Here is a 25309-nt window from a genome sequence, read left to right on the forward strand (position 1 = left end):
AGTGTGAGTTATTTTAGTAAATGAAAATGAAAAATTTTGCATCTCGATGAAATAAAATACGTTATATTTTAATTTCAATTAACGAAAATGTTTTCTTTTTCTCACGGTTTTAGTTTTAATTTTAGTTATCTTTGACGTATATTTAATGATACATGACAATTAAAACGTTTTTTTTTTTTTTTTTTTTTGGGAATAATTTGTACATACAAAAACTCATCTTTAATATTTTATAGAGTAAAAGTCTTTTGTGGTGGACTTCCTCTATGGCCGTGACGCGAGGCGGAAGTCGTCGCTCACTGTCAGCAGATAGGAAATGGAGAGTGAAGGGGCCTCATCGATACATTAGCGGTGTTGAATGTGATCGATTACTCTGATGTTGATGAACGGAACCCATGGAGACCCATGAGGAGAAGCCCATCATCTACACGATGGAGAACAAACCCATAGTGACCTGTGAGTGGATGTTAATACCCTCATAATACTGTCATCACGACTGCAGCGGTGTTTTGGTGTGTTGTGGTTCACACTGACATCTGATTCATGATATTCCTCATGTCATAATGGAAATATCAGGGATTTTTATTAAATGAACGAGTCTGTATTTTGCGGCTTTGCTTTTAGACTGGAGTAAAACCCGCAAACCGAACAGTCAGTTCTTATCCATGAATCGGTTTGAATGATTCATTACCGAATCAGTCTAAATTCGTAATCACAATACCTGTAACACCGTATTTTGGTAATTCATTTGTTAGTTTCCTCTGCCAAAACTGAAATTGTATAGGCTATCTCCCTAAACATGAATATAATTACACCAAATGCTGCTGCTGCACACAAAATCCTGTCTAATATCTGCCATGTAAATATCAGCTACATCAATTTTTAATTTTTATTTCAAGTAACTGAAATGTTTAGTAACTATAATAGCCCTGATGTATATTAAAGGTGCAGTAAGCAATTTCTGAGAAATGCTGCTGATATTTGACACCAAAACACTTGTAGCCAATCAGCAATAAGGGGCGTGTCCACTCATGAAGGGGGAGGAGCCTGTGTTGTATAGCGTGTTTGTGAATTTGGGGGCGGAGCTGTCAAGATAGGGTGTTGGTGCGTTCAAGTCCTCCTGGGAAGTTCGTATTTTACGTGTTATGAAGTCGCGTTTATAACATAAGTCACTTTTGTCTGAGCAAGATGGTGGTGTACCTTCTCTTAATTAACTACACAAAAATACAGCAAGGTTTTTAAACTCTACTTCTAAAATGAAGATCAAAGAATGTGCGTCAGATGTGTTTTGCTTTTTTTTTAATGTTTTTAACTAATTTATGAATTAAACACTGTAAACTTTATTGTCACATATTATATTGTTTGTTATATTGACCCTTCACAAAGACCCGCCCCCCCCTTAGTTACTGTTGCTTTGTCCGACAAGCCGTGGCGCCGTCACGCCACACAGAGTGAAAAATACATCGTGGAGCAAAGAGGACACTGACAACGCATCGACAGACAAGACAGAGCAGGTTACTTATGATATTAAACAAAGTCCCAGCTTTCAAACTGTGTAGGTTTTTAAGAAATTCGAACAATAAAAAACGTTTTAGTATCTATAGTGCCTCAGTTCAAGTGGCTCGTAAACTGATCATCTCTTCTTACTAATTCATTTATAGCATCAAATAAACATGAATGAACATCAGAAGGAATGTTGTTTCAAACGCTGAAAGACGTCAGCACACACCATTTTCAAGTTCAAGTCCACCAAGGTTAATCTTCTAACTCCTGACTGCTTTGTCGGACAAAATGGCGGATTCGGCGTTATGATTGGTTAGTTCGCTTGTCAATCAAACTCCCAGCGAAGGGTTAATTAGGGCTGCGCAATATTTATCACAAATTTTATCACGCTCGATTTGGCAAAAGCTGCGATTATTTTATGCGCAGCTTGTCAGAGCTGTACGACTCTGTGATCAGTAGTAAATGCTTCTCCATCTGAAAGCCAGAGGGCGCTCTTGCGCAGAAACTCCAAATATGCTCTGCCGCAGAAGTAGATAACACGCGTCATTAGGGCTGCACGATTAATCGCATGCTATTCTCACGCGCATTTCGTCAGTAAAGCCGGTTCCCTGATTACCGCTAAATCGCCATCACCTGCTTTCAAATGAAGCGGCATTTAATAGACAGAGCCGTAGGTCACTGAAAAGCCACGCAATATCGCGTTCATATCGCAGATGAATCGCCTGCGATAATGAACGCGATATTGCGTGGCTTGTCCGTGAACTACGGCTCCGTCTATTAAAAGGCGCTCCGTTTAAAAACAGGTGATGGCGATTTAGCGGTAATCAGGGAACCGGCTTTACTGACGAAATGCGCGTGAGAATAGCATGCGATTAATCGTGCAGCCCTACGCGTCATTCCAGGAAATCCTATACTATCGCTGTAGCTGAATAAACAGAAAATTGAAACTAGGGCTGGGCGATATATCGCATGCGATTGTCACGCGCATTTCGTCAGTAAAGCCGGTTCCCTGATTACCGCTAAATCGCCATCACCTGCTTTCAAATGGAGCGGCATTTAATAAACAGAGCCGTAGTTCACTGATAAGCTACGCAATATTGCGTTCATTATCGAAGGCGATTCATCTGCGATAATGAACGCGATATTGCGTAGCTTATCAGTGAACTACGGCTCTGTCTATTAAATGCCGCTCCATTTGAAAGCAGGTGATGGCGATTTGGCGGTAATCAGGGAACCGGCTTTACTGACGAAATGCGCGTGACAATCTCATGCGATATATCGCCCAGCCCTAATTGAAACGCTTTAATTGATTAAACATGACTAATAAACCCACGACTGCCTTATTCTGTGTAAGAAGCCACATCATCTCACAGAAGGATGCTCAACTATCGTTATGAAGTGAGTTTACAGTAAAAACATGTTATTAAATGTTGTCTTTTGTGTTGACAAGTATTAAACAAATGTATTTGTCATTGAATCATTCATTCAAGAGATTTGTTCAAAAGCACTAATTCATCCAGTAATGAAACAAGTGAAGTCTTTATGAGTGAGTCATTGAATCTTTTGTTGGACTAGATGTTAATTAATGCTTCTCATATCTGGAAAGATGTTTGACACGTGTTGCTTTTTCAAACGTACATTATAGGCACTGTACATTATTGTAGTATTCCGCCACGTTTCTCACTGACACGCCCCCAACTCGTAAACATCGCGGCTTACAGTGTTTCCGACTTTGTGGTGGCTTTTTATGTGTGTTCAACTTGTAAATGCAATCTGTCCGACATGCCTTGAATGCACTTTCAGATCCTTTTGGATAGGGGCGTGTTTGTTTTGGTGATTTCAAATATCAACAGCGTTTCTCAGAAATTGCTTACTGCACCTTTAAATGATGCATGACCATTAACAAACATGTATAAAAGAATAAATAAAGAATGAAGCACTGTAGATGTGTTTTAGTGGTTTAACTGGGAAATTAAAGTGACAAACTTCAGGCTGGTAATGTGTGTGTGTGTGTGTGTGTGTGTTGAGCAGGTGCGGGCGATCAGAACTTGTTCACGGCCCTGTACAGCTCACTGACCCAACAGTTGCCCAGAGAACCCATGGAGTGGAGAAGGTGAGCGCTGCTTTACTATGGCATATTCTCTCACTGCACAGCTGATGTTTTACTATATAGGGTTATGACTATATCTATATATGCTGCCCATGAAATTTGAGTTTTGACATTTGAGTTTAACAGATTATCGAAATAGAATCAATGTAGGGCGGGGCTTGGTTCTGTGCATCAGAGTAGGTGTTGAGAAGTGGGCGTGGCACTCAAACGTGTATGCAGATGAGTGCGAGCTTGCAGGGGCGGGGCTTAAATTGCAATAAATGATTGGAGGATCCTACATACGTCGTCAAGTACACAAGCACATTGTTTCAAAGCAGCTTTACAGGAAATCATGATGTTAATGTTCATTAGGTTTCATAAACATCAGATTGGAGTTTGAGGTTTGGAGGAAAGCTCTCGCCATTTATGTGTGATCTGCATCAAAAACACGCTCTGTGTGAACCGGCCCTTATATACATCAGATCTGATGAGACGAGAGGATATCAGATATTCTCCTCAAGACATTTGTTTCCCATTTGAGAGTATTTTCTTTCTTCTCTTTAGACTTTATCCTCCTTTGGGGCGTTTATGTCGTATTTAAAGCTGATCCACTGGAGCTGTGCTGTGAAATTTAGCTGCGATCGCCCATGATTCTTGTCTTTAGTCATTCAATTCAAGTCTTTGCATATTCTGCTGTGGTGTGATGAGACACCATTCTGTAGTGTGCCGCTGAAATAAGGAAGCAACCTCTGTCACATGATCTTTCAGGCCTGACAGGGAAATCCAGTCATTAAGGTCTTCCTGTTTAGGTCGTCATTCTGAAAGGACCAGATCTGGAACAGTCTCAACAATTTCAAGTGTTGTGTTCAGAAGAAATGCATTTGTTTTGATAAGAATCCACCAGGATTCATACAGACAGTCAAAAAAGTGTAGAAGATGGTTTAAAAAAAGTTGGATTTCCAGCAGGGATTGATTAAAGAGGACTTGAAGTCTTGATTTAGTTTTTGGCTCTACCTTGAATGGTCATTATTTTCCCCAGTTGTTGCAGCTCCTCTCTTCCCAGTCTGTCAGTAACACTCTGTTTAGTTCCTGTCTCTTTTAAGCCCCTCCTTCTGAAAAGCACAGTGTGCTCTGATTGGTCAGCTGGATCAGTGTGTTGTGATTAGTCAAGCGCTTCAAGCGTGTTTGGAAAATGTCCCGCCCTTTACCATAACCGCCAGTTTCAACACACTGCTAACTAACTCAACCAGGCCCCGCCCCTTTATTCTGCATATGAATTATTTAAATGAGAAATATTGTTCATTTCTCGTCTCAGGTCTTACGGACGAGCACCAAAGATGATCTATCTGGAGGCTAATTTTGTCCAGTTTAAAGAGGAATTGCTTCCTAAAGAGGGAAATAAAGCGCTGCTCACGTTCCCCTTCCTGCACATCTACTGGACCGACTGTTGCGTGAGTCTCCGATCAAACCGTAGTTGTGTCCCGAATGACATACTATGTTTCAAAAGGTTATTTTGTAATCCAAAGTTGGACAGCCTTATTTCTTCCGCTAAATAATTAAAGCTGCAATCATTGAGCGCATGTGTCTAACATTCCACACTTAATTTTTTAATGTTAAATAAGTGCATCATTCTGGTATTTAAAGTGCGCTATTTTTTGTTGAAATTACCGCAGAAGTACTGGGATAAAAATTTATATTTCGGATATAAACACAGATGTCTTCGGTAGTGATCAAAATAGAGCAAATAAACTTTTGAAAGTAACTTGACGCTTCAAATAAAGATTGACGCAATTACATTGTTACACCAGTAGGTGTTGACAAGTGTTAAACAAATGTATTTGTCATTGATTCATTCAAGAGATTTGTTCAAAAACACTTATTCATCCAGTAATGAAACAAGTGAAGTCTTTTCAAATAAGTCATTGAATCATTCATTCAAGAGATTTGTTCAAAAAACAATGTTCATCCCCTAATGAAACAAGTGAAGTCTTTATGAGTGAGTCATTGAATCATTCATTCAAAAGATTTGTTTAAAAACACTGTTCATCCAGTAATGAAACAAGTGAAGTCTTTATAAGTGAGTCATTGAATCATTCATTCAAGAGATTTGTTCAAAAACACTGATTCATCCAGTAATGAAACAAGTGAAGTCTTTTCGAGTGAGTCATTGAATCATTCATTCAAGAGATTTGTTCAAAAACACTGTTCATCCAGTAATGAAACAAGTGAAGTCTTTATGAGTGAGTCATTGAATCATTCATTCAAAAGATTTGTTCAAAAACACTGTTCATCCAGGAATGAAACAAGTGAAGTCTTTATGAGTGAGTCATTGAATCATTCATTCAAGATATTTCTTCAAAAACACTTTGTCCCCTAATGAAACAAGTGAAGTCTTTTCGAGTGAGTCACTGAATCATTCACTCAAACCGATTAAAAAAATTAACAAAATAATTAAACATTTTAAATAGACTGCAACAATTAACATTTTGTCAGAACCTCTAGTAAATTACGTTATTTTGTTTAGTTGTCTATTCGGAATTGTGTGAGAATCATGATCTCTATTTGAAACGTGTTTGAAACGATTTGAAATCATGTTTTCTTTGAAAAGAATTGTGCATCTCTAAGAATAGTGCAAAAATAAAAAAAATTTTGCAAAATAAGTCACACAAAGTCGAAATTGCGTTGTTGAGAGAAAAAAACACTGATTTGCAAGTTGCAACGATGTATAAATCACATTTTATTATTACATTCAGAAATGATTTAAAATACTGGTAAATAAAACTAAACATTATGAGCATGTATTTTAGTTTCCCTCACTTCACAACAAATCCTTTAGATTTAACAGTATTCAAAACAGAACAGGAATGAAAAATATCAGTATATAACAAATTATAAACAACATTATAAATGCAAAGCCTAAAGAAATGTATTTAAAGGGAAACTGAAACTAGCGTGTGGGAAATGTGCTAAACAAATAAACTTGATCTCACGTTCCTCTCTCGTTCAGCACGAACACAAATGTTTTGCATGCTTGACATTAATTGCATAATATAAGTTTCAGGTGATAAAAAAACGTGACATATTCTGGAAAATACAGTATGCAGATAGCATTAAAAGAATGATGTTTTAGTGGAATAAAAAATTGTTTATATCCAAACATTTTTAATCCAATTTTGTGTTAAAATGTCTGAACTTGTTTGATCCAGAATGAGATGGAATGTGCATTATAGATTTTAAAAACAGCATTTAGTATGCCATTCTGAGATGCAGGTGTTGTTTAATGTGTGTGTGTGTGTGTGTGTGTGTGTGTGTGTGTGTGTCAGGACACCGAGGTGTACAAGGCATCGGTTAAAGAGGACATGCAGCGCTGGCAGGGCGTCTTGCGTCTCCACGGGTCAGTGGACTGGCTCATCGTGGTGGTGGAGAGTGACAACAAGAAGAAGAACAAAACCAACATCCTGCCGCGCACCTCCATCGTGGACAAGATCCGGAACGACTTCTGCAACAAACAGAGCGACAGGTGAGACGCGCGGAACCCGACTCCGGCTGCGCTGAAATAGCTCCTGATCCCAGCGCGCGTCAGCAGCTGCTGTGACTGAGATCTGCGCCGCATTTAGTGCTGATGATAGCTTTACACGCGCTGCTACATGTCTGATGAGTGTGTGAGCTGAGCGTACGGCTGAATGAACAACTATTCTCACTATTATTCAGGTTATTATAGACAGATGTTTTGAACAGAAACTAGGGCTCATAATCTAATTTATTAGTCAAACCAGTTAAACAAACCAATTAATCAGTCATTCGCAATGTTTTAAAATGATCATCCTGATTAACTAAACTCATTGTTTTTATACTTTATTATATTTTATCATATATTTGTAGTAAAAAAAAAATCAATAAACATTAATATAAAATAAAAGTATAATATATTTTTATGTTATTGCATTTTTATACAATATTTAGATTTATTAAAATGTTTTAAATATAAACAAAATTATAAAAAAAATATTAAAAATAAAAAAATGAATAAAATTTAAAAATAAACAATTATAATAATTAAAAATAAAAAATGTTAAAATCACATTGAGACATTGAGCTATTTATATTTTTATACTTTTTATACTTTATTATATTATATTATATTTATTATATACTTTATTATATTTTTATTGTAGATTTTTAACTATTGAGCTATTTTTTATACTTTATTATATTTTTATCGTAGGTTTTTAATTTAAAGATATATATATATATATATATATATATATATATATATATATATATATATAATGAAAATAAAATATAAAAAATAAAAGTATCTAAATATAAACAAAAATACAAAAAATAATTAAAAAAGTAACATACTTTTTAAAATATGATTAAAATTAAAAAATAAACAATTATAAAAATAATGTAAAATAAAAAAAATGCTAAAATCACAGAGATATTGAGCTTTTATACTTTATTATTTATCATATATTTTTAAATAAATATAAATAAAATTATTATAAAAACAAATTATAAAAACTAAAAGTATATAAATATAAACAAAATTATAAATAATTTTATTAAAAATAAAAATGTAACGAATACTTTTTTTGAATTAAAAAAAAACAATTATAATTTTTAAAAAAAGTAAAATTCTGAAATGTAAAAAAATATAATAAAAACATCACATTGAGACATTGAGCTATTTTTATACTTCATTATATTTTATGACATTTTTAGTTTTATTATATTTTTATATTTTTTTTATTATATTATTTAATAAAGTATTTATTAAAAATGTTTAAATATAAATAAAATTATAAAATATAATAAAATATCTAAATAAATATAAATACATTGTGTTATTTAAATAAAAATGACAAATGTGTTTAATAAATATAAATAAAATTTAAAACATTTATTTAAAAAAATATCACAACACGTTGAGCAAAATAATCAAACTCAGCACATGCAGCGGTCAATCAGATCTGAATCTTACTCAGGTTATTATTCATGGGTGTTTTGCATGTTTTTCACATAATCACCAATTAATCCGGCGTTATCAGAGATTATTGTGTGGGCTGATAACTGAGCCTGTTGCCACGGTGTTTAATCATCTAATGCACTAAATGGTGTGTAAATGAGCGTTGATTGATTTTCCGCCAGTGTTTTGTGTGCGTCTCATCTGCTGTGAATAAATCTGTGTGTCTGTCAGGTGTGTGGCTCTGTCTGACCCTCTGAAGGAGTCGTCTCGCTCTCAGGAGTCGTGGAGTTCGTTCCTCACTAAACTGCGCACGCTGCTGCTCATGTCCTTCACCAGGAATCTGGGCCGCTTCGAGGACGAGATGCGGACGCTCCGAGAGAAACGCACTGAGCCCGGCTGGAGCTTCTGTGACTACTTCATGGTCCAGGTGTGTTATTGGCGGAGGAAGCTGTCAGTCACACACACTGCCTGTTTCCAGCTGTGTAAATCTGTCTGTGTGTTGATCAGGAGGAGCTGGCGTTTGTGTTTGAGATGCTGCAGCAGTTTGAAGACGCTCTGGTCCAGTATGATGAACTAGACGCTCTTTTCACACAGTATGTGCTCAACTTCGGCGCTGGAGGTAAACTGTCTTCTGTGCATTAATGTCTTGTGTTGCCTGGCCTAATTTAATATTTGAAACAGACGTTCATGTTTTAAAGGTAATATGAATAAACGTACACATAGTTAACTACTGTATGTAAGAATATTAAGTGGGAAATAATGTAGGGAGGGAATTTTTTGGGATTTTGGCCATCAGGATTGATTTTTATTGTGAAATTTCATCAGCAGAAAAAAAAATGTTTTATGATAGATTATTGAATGTATATTTTCATTTATTATATTTTTTTATATTGTATTATATTTTTATAAAATATTTATTTATAAAAAATATTTTAAAAATTAAAATAAAATGATCAAAATATTTTAAAATATTTTAAAATATAATAAATACTTTTTGAAAAATGAAATGAAATTATAAAAGAAAAATGTTTAAAAATTAAATATTTTTAATATATATATATATATATATATATATATATATATATATATATATATATATATATATATATATATATATATATATAAATAAAATAAACAAAAATAAAAATATAGAAATAAAATAAAATATTTTAAATACAATAAATTCCTTTTGGAAAAAATTGAAATAATTATAAAAAATAAAATAATTTTAAAAATTTTAAATGATTTAAAAATATATATTTTAAATATATACAATATAACTAAAATTCTAGAAAATATAATAATAAATAAAAGCAAAAATATAATTATAGAAATAGAATAAAATATTAAAAAATAATAAAATATTAAAACATAACTATAACTATAAACATAAAAATAAAATTATAGGAGTAGAATCAAATATATAAAAACATAATAAATACATTTTATAGAAATAGAATAAAATATTTAAATATATAATAAAATACTTTTTGAAATGAATATGAAAAAAATTTATAAAAATAAAATGAATTTTGTTTAATTCAATAATTTAATTATTTATTTATTTATTTAAATAATTTAATTATTTTTTATATATATTATGTTTATAATATATAATAAACATAAAATTATATAAGTAGAATAAAATATTTAAAAAGATATTAAATATGTTTTGGAATAAATATGAAATAAAATTATAAAAACAAAACAATTTTAATTTTTTTTAAATTAAATCAAAATATATTTATTTTTAATTATATGTATATATAAAGCATTTAAAAAATCATTATAGAAATAGATTAAATATGTAAAAATACTTTTTGAAATAAATTTGAAATAAAATAAAAATTTTTAAATTACTCATATTAAGATAAGAGACAAATTAAGAAAGTAAATGGGGCTCATTTTAATTTGGTCATAGTTGGATTCAGGTAAATTGTGCCCAACTCGTCCAGTATTCCCAGGATTCACTCTATTCCTGTGTTTTCTTTGTGTTCAGATGGTGCCAACTGGCTGGGTTCGTTCTGTCAGCCGGTGCGGAGCTGGAACGGGTTGCTGTTGCGCCGACCCATCGACATGGAGAAGCGTGATCTGATCCAGAGAGGAGAGGCCAGTCTGCTGGATCTGCGCAGTTACCTGTTCTCCCGCCAGTGTACGCTGCTCATCTTCCTGCAGAGACCCTGGGAGGTGACGGCCCGTGCGCTCGAACTCCTGCACAACTGCGTGCAAGAGCTGCGACTGCTGGAGGTACTGATGAGTGTTTGCTCAGAGCTTTATTCAGGTGTGATTCAGATGAGTGGGCTGATGGGTGTCGCTGCTGCAGGTGTCTGTGGTGAGCGGCGCGCTGGACTGCTGGGTGTTTCTCAGCTGTCTGGAGGTGCTGCACAGGATCGAGGGCTGTTGCGACCGCAGCCAACTGGAGGCCAACTTCTCTCACACCGTGGGCCTGTGGACATACGCTACTGAGAAGGTGCTGAGACTTTTACTCCATTTTAAAACAAAATTAGAGCATTTGTTACTTAATGTTACTCAGTACTTCTTTGTATAATTATACTGTAACAATGTAACAACCTTAAAATAAAGTGTATTTCAATCTGATGCTGATATAGCGATGCATTTAAATACACCCAACAACCATGTGTTCATCTGTTGGCAGCTGAAATCTCTGGGTGATCTGTGTGGTCTGGTGTCTGAGAACGGCCCAAACTCTGAGGACCTGAACAAAACCGTTGACCTGCTGGCTGGTCTGGGAGCAGAAAGACCGGAAACTGGTAATTAGCCTAAAATAACACCTTGTTGTATGAGGTATTTCATTGTACTAAAATTTAAAGGCACAATATGTAAGATTTTTGGATAAATGTACATTAATACACTCAAATGTATCTGATATGATAAACAGCGCTGCGTTACCCCACATACGCTTGACCGGAAGAAGCAGAAGCGGCGACTGTGGCATAATAAAAGTCACTGCTCTCGAGCCATGTGTCGCGCTAAAGCGGCCTCATTCCGCTCCCACAGCTCTCGGCCTCCTCTGCTTCATACTACAGTTACGTTAATAATCTCATCCCTGAACATGATTTCTGCTCGAGTCCTGTCCAGATTCTTTACCACCATCTGTAGACGTGAAGACAACACATCCCATGATTTCACGCTCAATCTCGTCGTCATCAAGCTACGCTTTTGTTTTGAATAGGCGACGTCTAGTGGCGAAAAATTACATATTGTGCCTTTAACAGGTTACGGTTAGGAATATGTAAAGCGTGTGTTAATGTAAAAAAAACAATTTATATATATATATATATATATATATATATATATATATATATATATATATATATAAAATATATTAGAGCTGTCAAGCGATTACATTTTTAAATCAAATTAATTACATGATGTGTTTATTAATTAACCGCAAATTAATCTTGCATCAGATTTGGCTGAATTACCCCCAAAAGATAATTTAAAGTCATTATTGTGTTAAATGAGAAAAGCATCAAATAGACATTATAAAAAGTTTTAAAGCGTTTTTACTTTTTAGTCATTTTCACGGATTCGTATGAATGGGGATCATCGTTTGACAATGGTGTTGTTGAAGGAAAAACTTCTCCATTTTAAGCATATCATTGTCATGTGAACGTACCTTTAAAAAGAAATATTTTATTTGATTCAACATAGAATTTATTACACAAACTCTTAGGCTTCAACGGCCATGATATATATATATATATATATATATTTTTTTTTTAAGAAGCTGCATCTGAATTTGTATTTAGATATATTTACAGACCGTTTATTGAGGTGGCATGAATGCACTACAATTAAACTGCAATTGAACATAAAAATATAAAAATAAAATAATTTTTTAGTTTTTTAATTATTTAAAAATATATATTTTAATTATATATAGCTAAAATTCTAGAAAATAGAATAATAAATAAAAACAAAAAAATAAATATAAAAGTAGAATCAAATATTAAAAAATAATACAATATTTAAATATATATAAAATACATTTTTAAACATTTTAAATGATTTAAAAAATATATGTATTTTTTTATTTTATGTATGGAGTATATATATATATATATATATATATATATATATATATATATATAGATAATTTGAAGATAATTTAAGAAATGTCTTTTTTCATACAATGGAAGTCAATACAAAGTAGTTTGGTTACCAACATTCTTCAAAGTATCTTCTTTTTATATTTCGCAAAAGAAAGAAACTCATACAGGTTTGAAACAATATGAAGGGTGAATAAATGGTGACAGAATTTTCATTTTTGGTTGAACTAACACTTAAATGGGTTTTTTATTAATATGGAAATATGAAATTTTTTTTTTAATGACATGATACTCTAAATAAGAAACTAAATCTGCCAGTAGGTGGCGGTAAATGTCTAAATGAGTGAGTCATTGAGTCAGTCATTCAGTTCGTTCAGGAATGAAGTAAATGGCTCTCTTTATGAATGGGCCATTGAATCATTGGTTCACCCGATTTACACACACATTATATATGTTCTTATTTAAATTATCTCTGTAATGTGTTTGTAATCTCTCTCTCTCAGCGAACAGCCTTCAGAGTCCATATAAAAAGCTCAAGGAGGCGTTATCGTCCGTAGAGGCCTTTGAGAAACACTATCTGGTGAGAGTTTAGTCCTTTAATCTGTGTGTGTTTACTTTAGGTTTATTTTTGACATCATTTATGAGAGTCTGTCTCTCTGATCAGGAGCTGTCTCACGCCGCTATGGAGATGTACAGGGCGATCGGCCGGCTGCGTTCGGCTCGGCTGGTTGGGAAGAGTCTGGCTGAGTTCTACATGTGAGCATGACTGAAAATCCCTGAAGGAGCAGAAGCACGTATAACGCCCTCCTAGGGGAGATGGGCTGTACAAGTGCATGATTAATCAGACGTGTGTGTGTGTGTGTGTGTGTGTGTGTGCAGGAGGAAGGGAGACCCTCAAAGTGCTGAGAATTTCCTTCTGGATTCCCTGAAGTCGTACGTGTCCGAGAGCTGGAGTTTACCGCTCACACACACGCGCAGACAGATCGCAGAGTGTCAGAAACAGCTGCAGAAGATGGACGAGTATCCTTCACACATCTCTGATCACATGTAAATGATGAAACACGTGACCATATCATGCCACGTGTTTCTAACACTTGTACAACCAAAGACTGACTCTGTTCCTGGTCTTACTGTGAACTAATAAAGGAGAAATGACAGATTCTGGAAGTAAAATGACGTTGTTTCCTGCTGTCAGAAGTGAGGTCAGGTTCCTGTGTTTGCATGTGTTTTCTTTGACCGTGTGTGTAGATACCTGCAGACGAGCGCTCTGCTCGCCAGCGATGCCAACCTGAGCGATGAAGAGAGGAAGCACTTCTGCCAGGAGATCCTGACCTTTGCCAGCCAGACCGCAGAGAACAAAGGTCAACAGAAAGGTCAGATTTGTGTTCGGAGTGTGTTTACCACAGCTGTCCAGCTGCAACAATGACAAAAACACTGTAGAAGTGTCATAACAGCACACTTTATTCCGGGTCACATGACAGATTTGAGGCAGGAATGCTGTTCTTATGTTGTTGAAAGATAGTTGTTCCTTTAAATAATGAATAATTAAAACTTTTTTAATTAAATTTTTTTTTTCTTTTTTGTCTTGCTCTTTGCTCACAGACGGAAGTTGCTGAGAGTTTCATCAAAGATTATAAAATTAAAAAAAAATTTTTTAAATAAATAAAATTATAAAATATAATAGAATAACTAAAAAGAAATGTAAATAATTATAAAAATATAATAAAAATCTTAAATCTAATAAATTAGATAGATTAGAATAAATTACAATAAATAAATTATATATATATATATATATATATATATATATATTTTGGGTCTCACGTTGTTCATTTAAATAAAAGTTTCATTAAAAAAGATTATGAAATTTAAATAAATAAACATAATTGTTTAAAATAAAGATCAGTAAAATATAAAAATAAAAAATTATAAAAAATATAAATAATATATAAGTAAAATAAAATATTATATATAAATATATAAATAATTATGTAGTGAAATATTATAAAAATATAATAAAATAACTAACATTATTGTTATACATAACATAAAAAAATTATTAAATAGTGAAATATTATAAAAAATACAACAAAATAAGTAAAGATATTGCTATATACATTACATTATAAAAATATAATAAAATACTTAAAAATTATAAAAAATATTTCAGGTTTCATGTTGTTCATTTAAAAAAAATGTTTCATTAAAAAAGATTATGAAAATTAAATTTAATTAATTGTTTAAAATACATATCAGTACAATTTGTAAAATATAAAAAAATATAAATAATATAAATAAAAAATAAATAATAATATATAAGTAGTATAAAATATAAATTTATATTATATATAAAAATATAAATAATTAAATATTATAAATATTTTAATATTATAATATTAAATATGAATAATAATATTATTTAACTATTTAAAAATATATATTAAAATAGCAAAAAAATATTGTTATATTACATAACATATATATATATATATATATATATATATATATATATATATATATATATATATATATATATATATATATTAAAAAAAGGTCAATTTTGTGTTATGATAAACGGACCACAGTTACCAGGCTACATAAATGACAGACTCAATGAAATCATGCTATCAGTGCTAATCGTGTGCTTTATTTCAGGTCACATGATAGAAATGTGTCAGGAAAGCTGTTGTCACATGGTTGTGTCTGCAACATTCTTGTCTTTCTCTTTTCCCTCAGACCCGCGTGTTGCTCTGAGCATGAGTTCGTTCACTCAGCTTCACGAGTTGCGTTTCCGTCCCGCCTCGGCACTGGTGCACGTCGGTGCCGTCCTGCAGCTGGAGCTGCATCTGTGCAGTCTGATGCCTGTGCCCGTACGGGTGGAGCAGCTCGCCGCCAGCGTCCACTTCGCCGGGGAGCAGCCCGGCACGACGGCTCAGAAACGAGCCGCTCAGAACCCGGACGGTACCGTCACGTTCCCGGCGGCCAGTCCGGTGTCGGCGTCTCCGGCGCTGGAGCTCTGCGAGATCCAGGAACACAGTCCGTCTGATAACGCGCTGAACACCGCCGGCGTGGTCTGTAAGAACATGCACCTGCTGATGCGACGCCACGACAGCACCACGTCCCTCGACACGCCCATCACTGCGCCGTCTGCGCTCGCTATGGATGATGGAGCTCAGATGCTTAAGGCTCATGATGTCACTCTGTTGCCTGGCAACAACAGCATCGTCTTCACCGCACCAGTGAGAAGAAGCCTTTAATTTGATCTGATTATAGCAGGGTTTACCAAACTGATGAAAAGATCATCATTAATTAATCATAAAAATATAACATTAAAAAATAATTAAATCTTAAAAATGTCAAATTAAATAAATAATTGTAAAATAAATAGTAAAACACCTTTCTGAAAAAAATTAAAGTCTAACATTAAAATAAATCATTTTAAAATAAAAACACTAAAAATAAAACTTTTTCTGAAAATTAATTAAATCTTAGAAAAGTCAAATTAAAATAAATAATTGTAAAATATAAAGTAAAACACTTACTGAAAATGAATTAAAGTGTAACATTAAAATAAATATTTTTTAATAAAAACCCTACAAATAAAACACTTTGTAAAGATTTATTAAATCAGAATGTAATGTAAAATTAAAATACATTTATTTAAAAATAAAACACTAAAAATTAAATCATAGAAATGTAAAATTTAAAATAACTTTAAAATAAAAACAATGAAGTTTTTTTCTAAAAGTGTATTAAATCATAAAAATGTCAAATAAATAATTGTAAAAATAAAACACTTTCTAAAGAATAATTAATTAAATTATAACATTAAAATAAATCATTTTAAAATAAAAACCCTAAAAAACACTTTTCTAAAGATTTATTAAATCAGGAAATGTAAAATTAAAATAAATTATTTAAAAATAAAACACTAAAATTAAATAATGGAAATGTAAAATTAAAATAATTTTAAAATAAAAGCAATGAAAAAAACTTTCTAAAATTGTATTAAATCATAAAAATGTAACATTAAAAAAATCACTTTCTAAAAATTAATTAAATCTTAAAAATGTCAAATTAAAATAAATAAATTTAAAATATAAACCCCCATTTTTGAAATTATAACATTAAAATAAATCATTTTAAAAATAAGAAACACTAAAAATAAACTAAGATCAGAAAATATAAAATTTAAAATAATTTAAGAAAAATAAAGAATAAATTTTAATAAAATAAAAAATAAGTATATATAGATGTTTTACTAAAACATTTAAATAAATGTTATAATAAAATGCATTTTAAAATATAATTTATTTATAATAAAAAAAAAAAAAAAAAAATATATATATATATATATATATATATATATATATATATATATATATATATATATATATATATATATATATAAATTTGTTTAAAATATTTTAGGTAAAAGGGTCTCGACTGACAAAACAGTTTTATTTGGGAATCTCTGGATTATTGGATATATTTCACATAATCATGTGATAATCGCCACCTTTTCATGTGATTTCATTAATCTAAAGCATAAAATGAATCCCTGATTTTCTCAGAGTCAGAAGCCCGGCACATACACTCTCCGGCAGCTGGGCGCCACGGTGGGCCGCGTCCAGTTCGTTCTGCCTCATATTTACCCTGTGGTTCAGTATGAGGTTTACTCCCAGGAGCCTCAGCTCACCATCCAGCCTCTCACAGGTCAGTGACTGAGACGAGAGCGCTTGTGTCCCGATCGCTCGTTTAAACATCGCTGTTTCAGACCCGACGTTTCTTGTTTTCTCAGAGAACCTGTTGGCTGGGTTACCGCAGCAGGTGAAGTTCACCATCCTGACGGGTCACTACGCAGTGAAGAAGGGCGATGCTCTTCAGCTGAGTAACACAGACTCCATGCCGGTGCTGCACTCGTCCACGTGCACCGCCCGCATCCTCAGCAGCACCGGAGGTGAGCGAGAGTCACAGAGAGATCATAGAAATAACCATGAAATAAGTGACACCTAGAACTGAAGTGATTGGATGTGTGTGATTGTCTCAGAGCTGGTGGGTGAGAGCGCTCTGTCCATCCAGTCGTCTGAGAAGGTGACGAGCATCTCTCTTCCTCTGACGCCACCCTACCACACGCTGGAGTTCCTGCTGGATGTTCTGTGTCACATCCCATCATCCCCTGCGCGGGTGGAGAGCGAGCATCTGACTAACGGTCAGATCAGTCATCGCGCCCGCAGCAGAGCGCGCTTCAACAGCGGGATGGCCGTCATTGACCAGAAGGTTTGATACGTGTGCAGAAATCATGCAGAAGTTACACTGATGATTGTTTTTGTGTTTATTGCTGATTCAGCCATAATTTATTAGTTGTTATAAATCTGTCATGTTTTGCTGGTTTTACTTTGATTAATTTCATTAGACATTAAAACAAAGAGAAAAATAATTCATAGTTCTGAATTTTAATGTCATGGAATTTTTATATTGTGTTTGCCAGGCCTGGAAAAGTCTAAATAATGAAAATAAATATATTTAATAATAATAATAACAGAAATGCCAAAAATAAATCTTCCAATAAATATAAATAGATTTCTTATTATTATTATATTTCTTATATATATATATATATAGTCATTAAAATAATTATATATTTAGTAATTTTATATTTATATTTATAATTATATATTTTAAATTTAGTCATTAAAATAAATTGTGCATATATATATATATATATATATATATATATATATATATATATACACAATTTATTTTAATGAATATCTAAATATTAAAAATTAAATATTATTAATAAAAATAATAATAATATTAAATAAAAAATGCCAAAAATAAATCTTCCAATAAATATATTTCATATATATATATATATATATATATATATATATATATATATATATATATATATATATATATATATATATATATATATATATATAATTTTTATTTAAACATAAAAAATATATTTGCATATTTAAATATACACATTTATATATATTTAAATATCAAAAATATATTTTTTTATATATATATATATATATATATATATATATATATATATTTTATTGACTAAATATCTAAATATTACAAATTAAATATTATTAATAATAATAATAAAACATGTCAAAAATAAATCTTCCAATAAATATATTTCATGCAAATAAATATATAAAATATTTTTGACATTTGAATATATATATATATATATATATATATATATATATATATATATATATATATATATATATATATATATATATATAATGTCAATAATATTTTATATATTTATTTTAATGACTAGAAATGATCTCTTTGAAATACATTTTACACAATATAATTAAAGACAAAGAGTGTCACTGAAGGCCCTTCAACACAGGTGTGATATAACGGTCTGTATCTGTTGGTTGCAGGTGTCTGTCGATTGTCCCTGGTCCATTTACTCGACACTGGTCTCTCTCACCTTCCATGTGCCCTTTAAAGTCAAACACTCATTGCTGTCTGCAGGACGGAGGTACTGACCCCTCTTGACCTCTCATTGTTACTATAGTAACCAGTGGTTTGATGTGTTTCCTGTGTGGTTTCATCTCAACAGGAAGTTCATCCAGGTTTGTCTTCAGAATGTATCGGACACTAATTTTAAGCTGACTAATCAGACGCTGGCTGAGAATCAACACACGCCGTCACTGGAGCTGCTCTCTCTCAACACTAAAACACATAGCGTGAGTCTGACTTACTCTGATTGGTTCTAGATAAATAGGGCTGATCGGCTCTTTTGCACAAATCTCTTGAGTGAATGATTCAGTGACTCACAAAAACGTAACTTTTTTTATTACTAATCAGCGTTTTTGACCAAATCTCTTGAATGAATGATTCAATGACTCACTCAAAAAGACTTCACTTGTTTCATTACTGGATGAATCAGCGTTTTTGAACAAATCTCTCAAATGAATTATTCAATGACTCTCATAAAGACTTGTTTCTTTACTAATCAGCTCTTTTGAACAAATATCTTGAGTGAATGATTCAATGACTCACAAATACTTCACTTGTTTTATTACTAATCAGCGTTTTTGAACAAATCTCTCAAATGAATGATTCAATGACTCACTCAAAAGACTTCTCTTGTTTCATTACTGAATGAATCAGAGTTTTTGAATGAATCTCACAAATTAATAATTCTGTGACTCAGTAATAAAGACTTGTTTCATTACTAATTAGCACTTTTGAATGAATCTCTTGAATGAATGATTCAATGACTCACTCACTAATCAGCACTTTTGAACAAATCTCTTGAATGAATGATTCAATGACTCACTCTCAAAAACTTCACTTGTTCCATTAGAAATCAATGTTTTTGAACAAATCTCTTGAATGAATGATTCAATTCTAAATGTTCGCTGTGATCATACTTTAATAGATAGAGTGAATCGTCATTTAGGAATAAGATCTCATGTGTGTTTGAATTGAAATCACAATCTTTTAGCGATTAATCGTGCAGCTCTTCTGTGACTCTGTCAGTGATCTGTGTGTGTGTGTGTGTGTGTGTGTGTGTTCAGGTGGTGTTCAGTCAGCAGTGTGTGTTCAGCGTGTGGGAGCTGCGGTGGAGCGGCGTGCCGCCCGTCTCTCTGCAGTGTGTGTTCTCGGCCAGTTTCGCTCCTGCAGACGCACCGGACGCGGCGCTCAAACCCTACAGCTACGAGTTCGCAGTGGAGAGAGTTTCCGTGAGTCTCGTTCTCTCGCAGACAGACGATCGACTGCGTCGCAGCATCAGTTTAATACATCACATGTTTGTCTGTGTCAGACTCTGTACAGCGTGAGAGCGGAGATCCGTCCGGCCGCAGGCGAGCAGCACTGCCGCACTGGCACCCTCTGCAGGCTGGAGGTGTCGCTGACACGCCTCACTGAACCCAACGACGCGGACCGGTCCGACGAGGAGTTCAGCGAGACGGAAGGTCTTCGCACTTCACGACTGATGTATGAAGGTACGACAGCTGAAGATTGAAGAAACATGAACTTGATCAACATCAAGATTTCAGGTTCAGATGTTTTCCAAGCTGGGGTTTGTGAGTTTATGAAAAGCTAATAATTAATTAAATCATAAAAATGTCAAATTAATTAATAAATAATCTTTTACCTATAAAAATAAATTGCTTACTAAAAACATGATATTTTTTATGTCTTTCAAACTGGTATTTGTGAGTTAATGAAAAGCTGATAATAATTAAATCATAAAAATATAAAAATTATGAATAAATAATTTTAAAATTTTACCCCCCCCCCCCCCCACCCAAAAAAATAGCTTTTTCAAAAAAAAATATATTTTTCAAACTCGTTTTTGTGAGTTAATTAAAAGCTAATAATTAATTACATCATAAAATTGTCAAATTAATGAATAAATAATTTTATAATTTTATCCTAAAAATAAATCGCTTACTAAAAACATGAAATTTTTTATGTTTTTAATGAAAAGCTGATAATAATTAAATCATAAAATATCAAATTAATTAATAAATCATTTAAAAATATTACAAAAAAATAAATAAATCACTTACAGAAACAACGTGATATATTGTGTTTTTCAAGCTGGTTTTTGTGAGTTAATGAAAAGCTAATAATAATTAATACGGAAGAGGATTAGGGCCAAGCAATAATAAAAAATAAAACCATCTCGAGATTAAAGTTGTTAAATTTCGAGAAAAAAGTCGAAATAAAATGTTGAGAATAAACTCGTTAAATTACGAGAAAAAAACTCGTTAAATTTCGAGAAAAAGGTCGTTAAATTACAAATTTGTTCTCATAATTTAACAACTTTTTTCTCGTAATTTAACGACTTTTTTCTCGTAATTTAACGAGTTTAATCTCAAGATGGTTTTATTTTTTTATTATTGCTTGACCCTAATCCTCTTCCATAAATTAAATCATAAAAATGTCAAAATAATGAATAAATTATTTTAAAATGTTACCCCAAAAAATAAGTCACTTACTAAAAAATGAAAAAGCTGGTTTTTGTGAGTTAATGAAAAACTAATAATAATTAAATGACAAAAAAAATAAAGTCATATGAAATCATATGAATAAATCATTTTAAAATGTTGCAAATGAAATTAAAACACTTACTAAAAAAACATGAAATATTTTAATCATTTGTCATCTGACCATTAACCAACATCAGAGAACCGTGAGCATGTGATCATGTTGTTAAATTATCCAAATGTTATTTTAAATCAATTAAATATTTTAGCTCAAAAGTGACCATTTTTCCCATCATTCCTGCGGTGTCACGGATGAATGTTGCATTGTTTTGTATGTATTTTAAATTTAAATGATTTAGATATAAAAACTGCAGTAATTATTTGCATTATAATTAGAAAATGGATTTTAATTGAATGTCCCTTTCCAAATGAAGACATGCACTAAAGGTTTTTTTCAATCACGTAAAGAAGTTTTCTGATTTATTCATTATTTGGATGATCTGTGTGTGTGTGTGTGCAGTGATTGACAACCACAGTAACTGGGCGGTGTGTGGCAAGAGTTCAGGGGTCGTGTCTATGCCGGTCGCTGCCATGGCGACGCACAAGGTTCAGATGGAGATCATGCCTCTGTTCGCGGGTCAGCTGCCCTTCCCCAACATACGTGTGTTCAAGTACCTGCCGCATCACGCCAGCGTCGTCATCCAGCCCGACACAGGTCAGCTCACGGCATACACTTTAACAACCATTTATTAGAAGTTTGATTTTTTTTTTTTTTTTTTTCTCCCATATTCTGATTACATTTTTCTGTATGTTGTGTTTTATTACAAATTTATCAAAAGCAACTTGAACATTTTAATACATTTTTTAAACATGGAATCAAATGAAAATACACATTGCATCACATTGCATTTTTATTTTTCATTTTTTATTCAGTGCTACACAACAGAATAATCAAATAAACTCATAAAACTTGAACAGTTTAATACATCTTTTAATGTGTAATCAAATGAAAATACAACAACTCCTTTACATCAAAACATTGCGTTATTATTATTATTTTTATTCAGTTTAAATTTATTAGAAGTACATTTGCCTCTTTCTGTCATCATTTCTTTTGGTTTGTATTGAAGAGTTTTTTCCCACATCACTGAATTCATTCACTTTACTCTTCTAGAACTGACACACGATTCTGATTCATTTGAGTCGAATTCTGATTCGAATTGGTTCAGCTCTGCTTTATTTCATGTTTTATGATTCAATACAGATTTATCACCAAATAGCAATGAATTCATAAAACTTTAACAGTACAATCAATCTTTGAAAATGTAATCAAATGAAAATAAAACAATTCCTTTGCAAAGAAACATTGCATTTTTAAATGTAATTTTTTAAGTTTACTCGATTTATTTTTATATTACCAGGTTTACTCTATAAATTAAAACACGAATGAGTGTGATATTCCTTAAAGATAGTATTCTAATAAATTGTATTTAAGAAGTACATTTTACTTTTCCTGTCATAATTTAATGAACTTTTATTTTGGCTTTTATTTTGGGTTGTAATGAAGCACTTTTGTCTGCCTCTCTCTCACACACACACGATTCTGATTCATTTGAGTGAATCGGTTCATTCGGACAGTCAATTCTGCTTGATTTTGTTTTTGATTCAATACAGATTTATCACTAAAAAGCAATGAATTCACAATAGTTTCTTTGCAAAGAAACATTGCATTTTAATTTTTTATTCAGTACTTTATGAATTAAAACATGAATTTGTGTGATATTCCTTACTTTTTCTGTAATAATTTAATGAACTTTTATTTTGGCGGGTTATAATGAAGCACTTTTGTCTGCCTCTCTCTCTCACACATGATTCTGATTCATTTGAGCCAAATTCTGATTCGAATCGGTTCATTCAGAGAGTCAGTTCTTTGATTTTGTGTTTTATGATTCAATACAGATTTATCACTAAAAAGCAATGAATTCACAATAGTTCCTTTGCAAAGAAACATTGCATTTGAATTAACATTAACATAAATGTGTGTGATATTCCTTAAAAATAATTGTATTTGTGAAGTACATTATACTTTTTCTGTCATAATTTAATGAACTTTTACTTTGGCGGGTTGTAGTGAAGCCTTTGAGTGAATCGGTTCATTCGTTCCGTCCGTTCTGCTCGATGTGACTCATGATTGGTGTTTGTGCTCCGGCAGACTCGTGTCTGGAGAACGACAGCCTGTCGGTGCTGGATAAGGCTCTGGAGGATCAGGCGGACACGGCGAGTCTGCGGAGCCGCGGGAGCGTTCAGTCTCTGGGCGAGCAGCAGCCGCGGGGCGTCCCGATGCCCAAACGCCAGGCCTTCGGACCCGGACAGGTGTTCAACGGCACGCAGGGACGCCAGGTGCTGGTGCTGCCCGGCACCGACCATCACGTGCTGGAGGTCAACGTCACATGACCCCGATGGACGGCCCCGGACGCCCATCTCTGCCGGACGCTCTCATTGGGTCGCGGGAAACACAAACGGACGTGTATGACTGGAGCCTGACACTGGCTTTAATTTGACTTCATTCTTACTCCGTCACGAGACACTAGACGGCATCCCTCAGACATCCCATAATGCCTTGCAGCCCCTCCTCTCCGTGCTCAGGTGTGTGTGTGTGTGTGTGTGTGTGTGTGTGTGTGTGTGTCGCTTCATTCGCTGTATTCAGTGTGAGTGTTAGTGACGAGAGCGCCACCTGCTGTACATACTGTTGAATACATAGATGATATTTGAAGAGAAGCATCGGTCACTGAATCAATGATTGTTTCACTGGGATTTTGGGGATTTAGATATTTAACTTTTTTATTTTTTGAAGGTTTCCGGGGAAAACGAACATTTGCGCTTTATTGACTTTATTGACACAGTGTTGATCGAACACGCCCCTTCCTGCTGACATCACATGATTGATGTGTCGTCGAATGATCGTATTTACACAAACACGGCATCAGAAAATCAGAACGACAATAAATGTTGTTTTTGTTTCATGCTTTGTTGTGAAAAACAGTCGTATTTCAGTCCATAACCAGGAGTTTTGCCTTTTTTGTTTGTTTGTTTTTTTGCATTCTGGCTATTTTCATGACAATTTAATCCCTTAAAAAAAGGAAATTGTAAATCAGTGTCATTTATAAATTCTAAATCTAAAATATAATATAATAATATAAATATAATATAATATAAAATATAAATGATATATAATTATAGATAAAATATATTTATATATAATTAAATTTAAAATATATTTATCTATAATTATATAAAATATATAATTATATTTAATTTATATTTAATTTATATTTTATATTATATATAATTAAATATAATCGTGTGTGTGTATATATAATATTTTATATATATATATATATATATATATATATATAATATAAATTATTTTATTTGTCATTTATAAGTTATAAATAAATATCACACTGGCTATATTTGTTAAAATCCCAAGAACTGGATTTTTATATTAAACTTATATATATATATATATATATATATATATATATATATATATATATATATATATATATATATATATATATATAAACTTTTGATTATATAAATGAGATTGATTTTTTTTTTTTTTTTTTTTTTTTTTTTTGGCATACATTCAGTAATTTTGGGGGAAATGTGTCATAATGATCATCATTATCTG

At 32.5% G+C, this 25309-nt stretch overlaps 1 protein-coding gene across 1 annotated transcript; it reads left to right on the forward strand.

Moving 5' to 3' along the window:
* Window positions 1-267: 267 nt before the first annotated feature.
* trappc10 (trafficking protein particle complex subunit 10) lies at window positions 268-24638 on the forward strand. The gene is made up of 23 exons (XM_048200924.1): window positions 268-453; window positions 3532-3613; window positions 4905-5040; window positions 6913-7109; window positions 8793-8988; window positions 9069-9180; window positions 10561-10808; window positions 10885-11031; window positions 11218-11332; window positions 13138-13214; window positions 13299-13390; window positions 13514-13654; window positions 13883-14007; window positions 15371-15873; window positions 17209-17350; window positions 17436-17594; window positions 17685-17914; window positions 19054-19154; window positions 19236-19362; window positions 20200-20364; window positions 20445-20625; window positions 22136-22330; window positions 23828-24638. Exons 1-23 carry the CDS (start codon window positions 393-395, stop codon window positions 24067-24069), a joined length of 3774 nt encoding a protein of 1257 aa, XP_048056881.1. The 5' UTR covers window positions 268-392; the 3' UTR covers window positions 24070-24638.
* The last annotated feature ends 671 nt before the right edge of the window (window positions 24639-25309 follow it).

Source organism: Megalobrama amblycephala, linkage group LG8, assembly GCF_018812025.1.
Source record: "Megalobrama amblycephala isolate DHTTF-2021 linkage group LG8, ASM1881202v1, whole genome shotgun sequence".
NCBI lineage: Eukaryota > Metazoa > Chordata > Actinopteri > Cypriniformes > Xenocyprididae > Megalobrama > Megalobrama amblycephala.

What these genes read in the sequence shown, in the direction of transcription:
- trappc10 (XM_048200924.1), top strand. Translation starts at nt 393, where the DNA reads ATGGAGACCCATGAGGAGAAGCCCATCATCTACACGATGGAGAACAAA. An exon ending in GAACCCATGGAGTGGAGAAG is followed by an intron (nt 3,614 to 4,904) that starts GTGAGCGCTGCT and finishes TTCTCGTCTCAG; the next exon opens with GTCTTACGGACGAGCACCAA. An exon ending in AAGAGCTGCGACTGCTGGAG is followed by an intron (nt 10,809 to 10,884) that starts GTACTGATGAGT and finishes TCGCTGCTGCAG; the next exon opens with GTGTCTGTGGTGAGCGGCGC.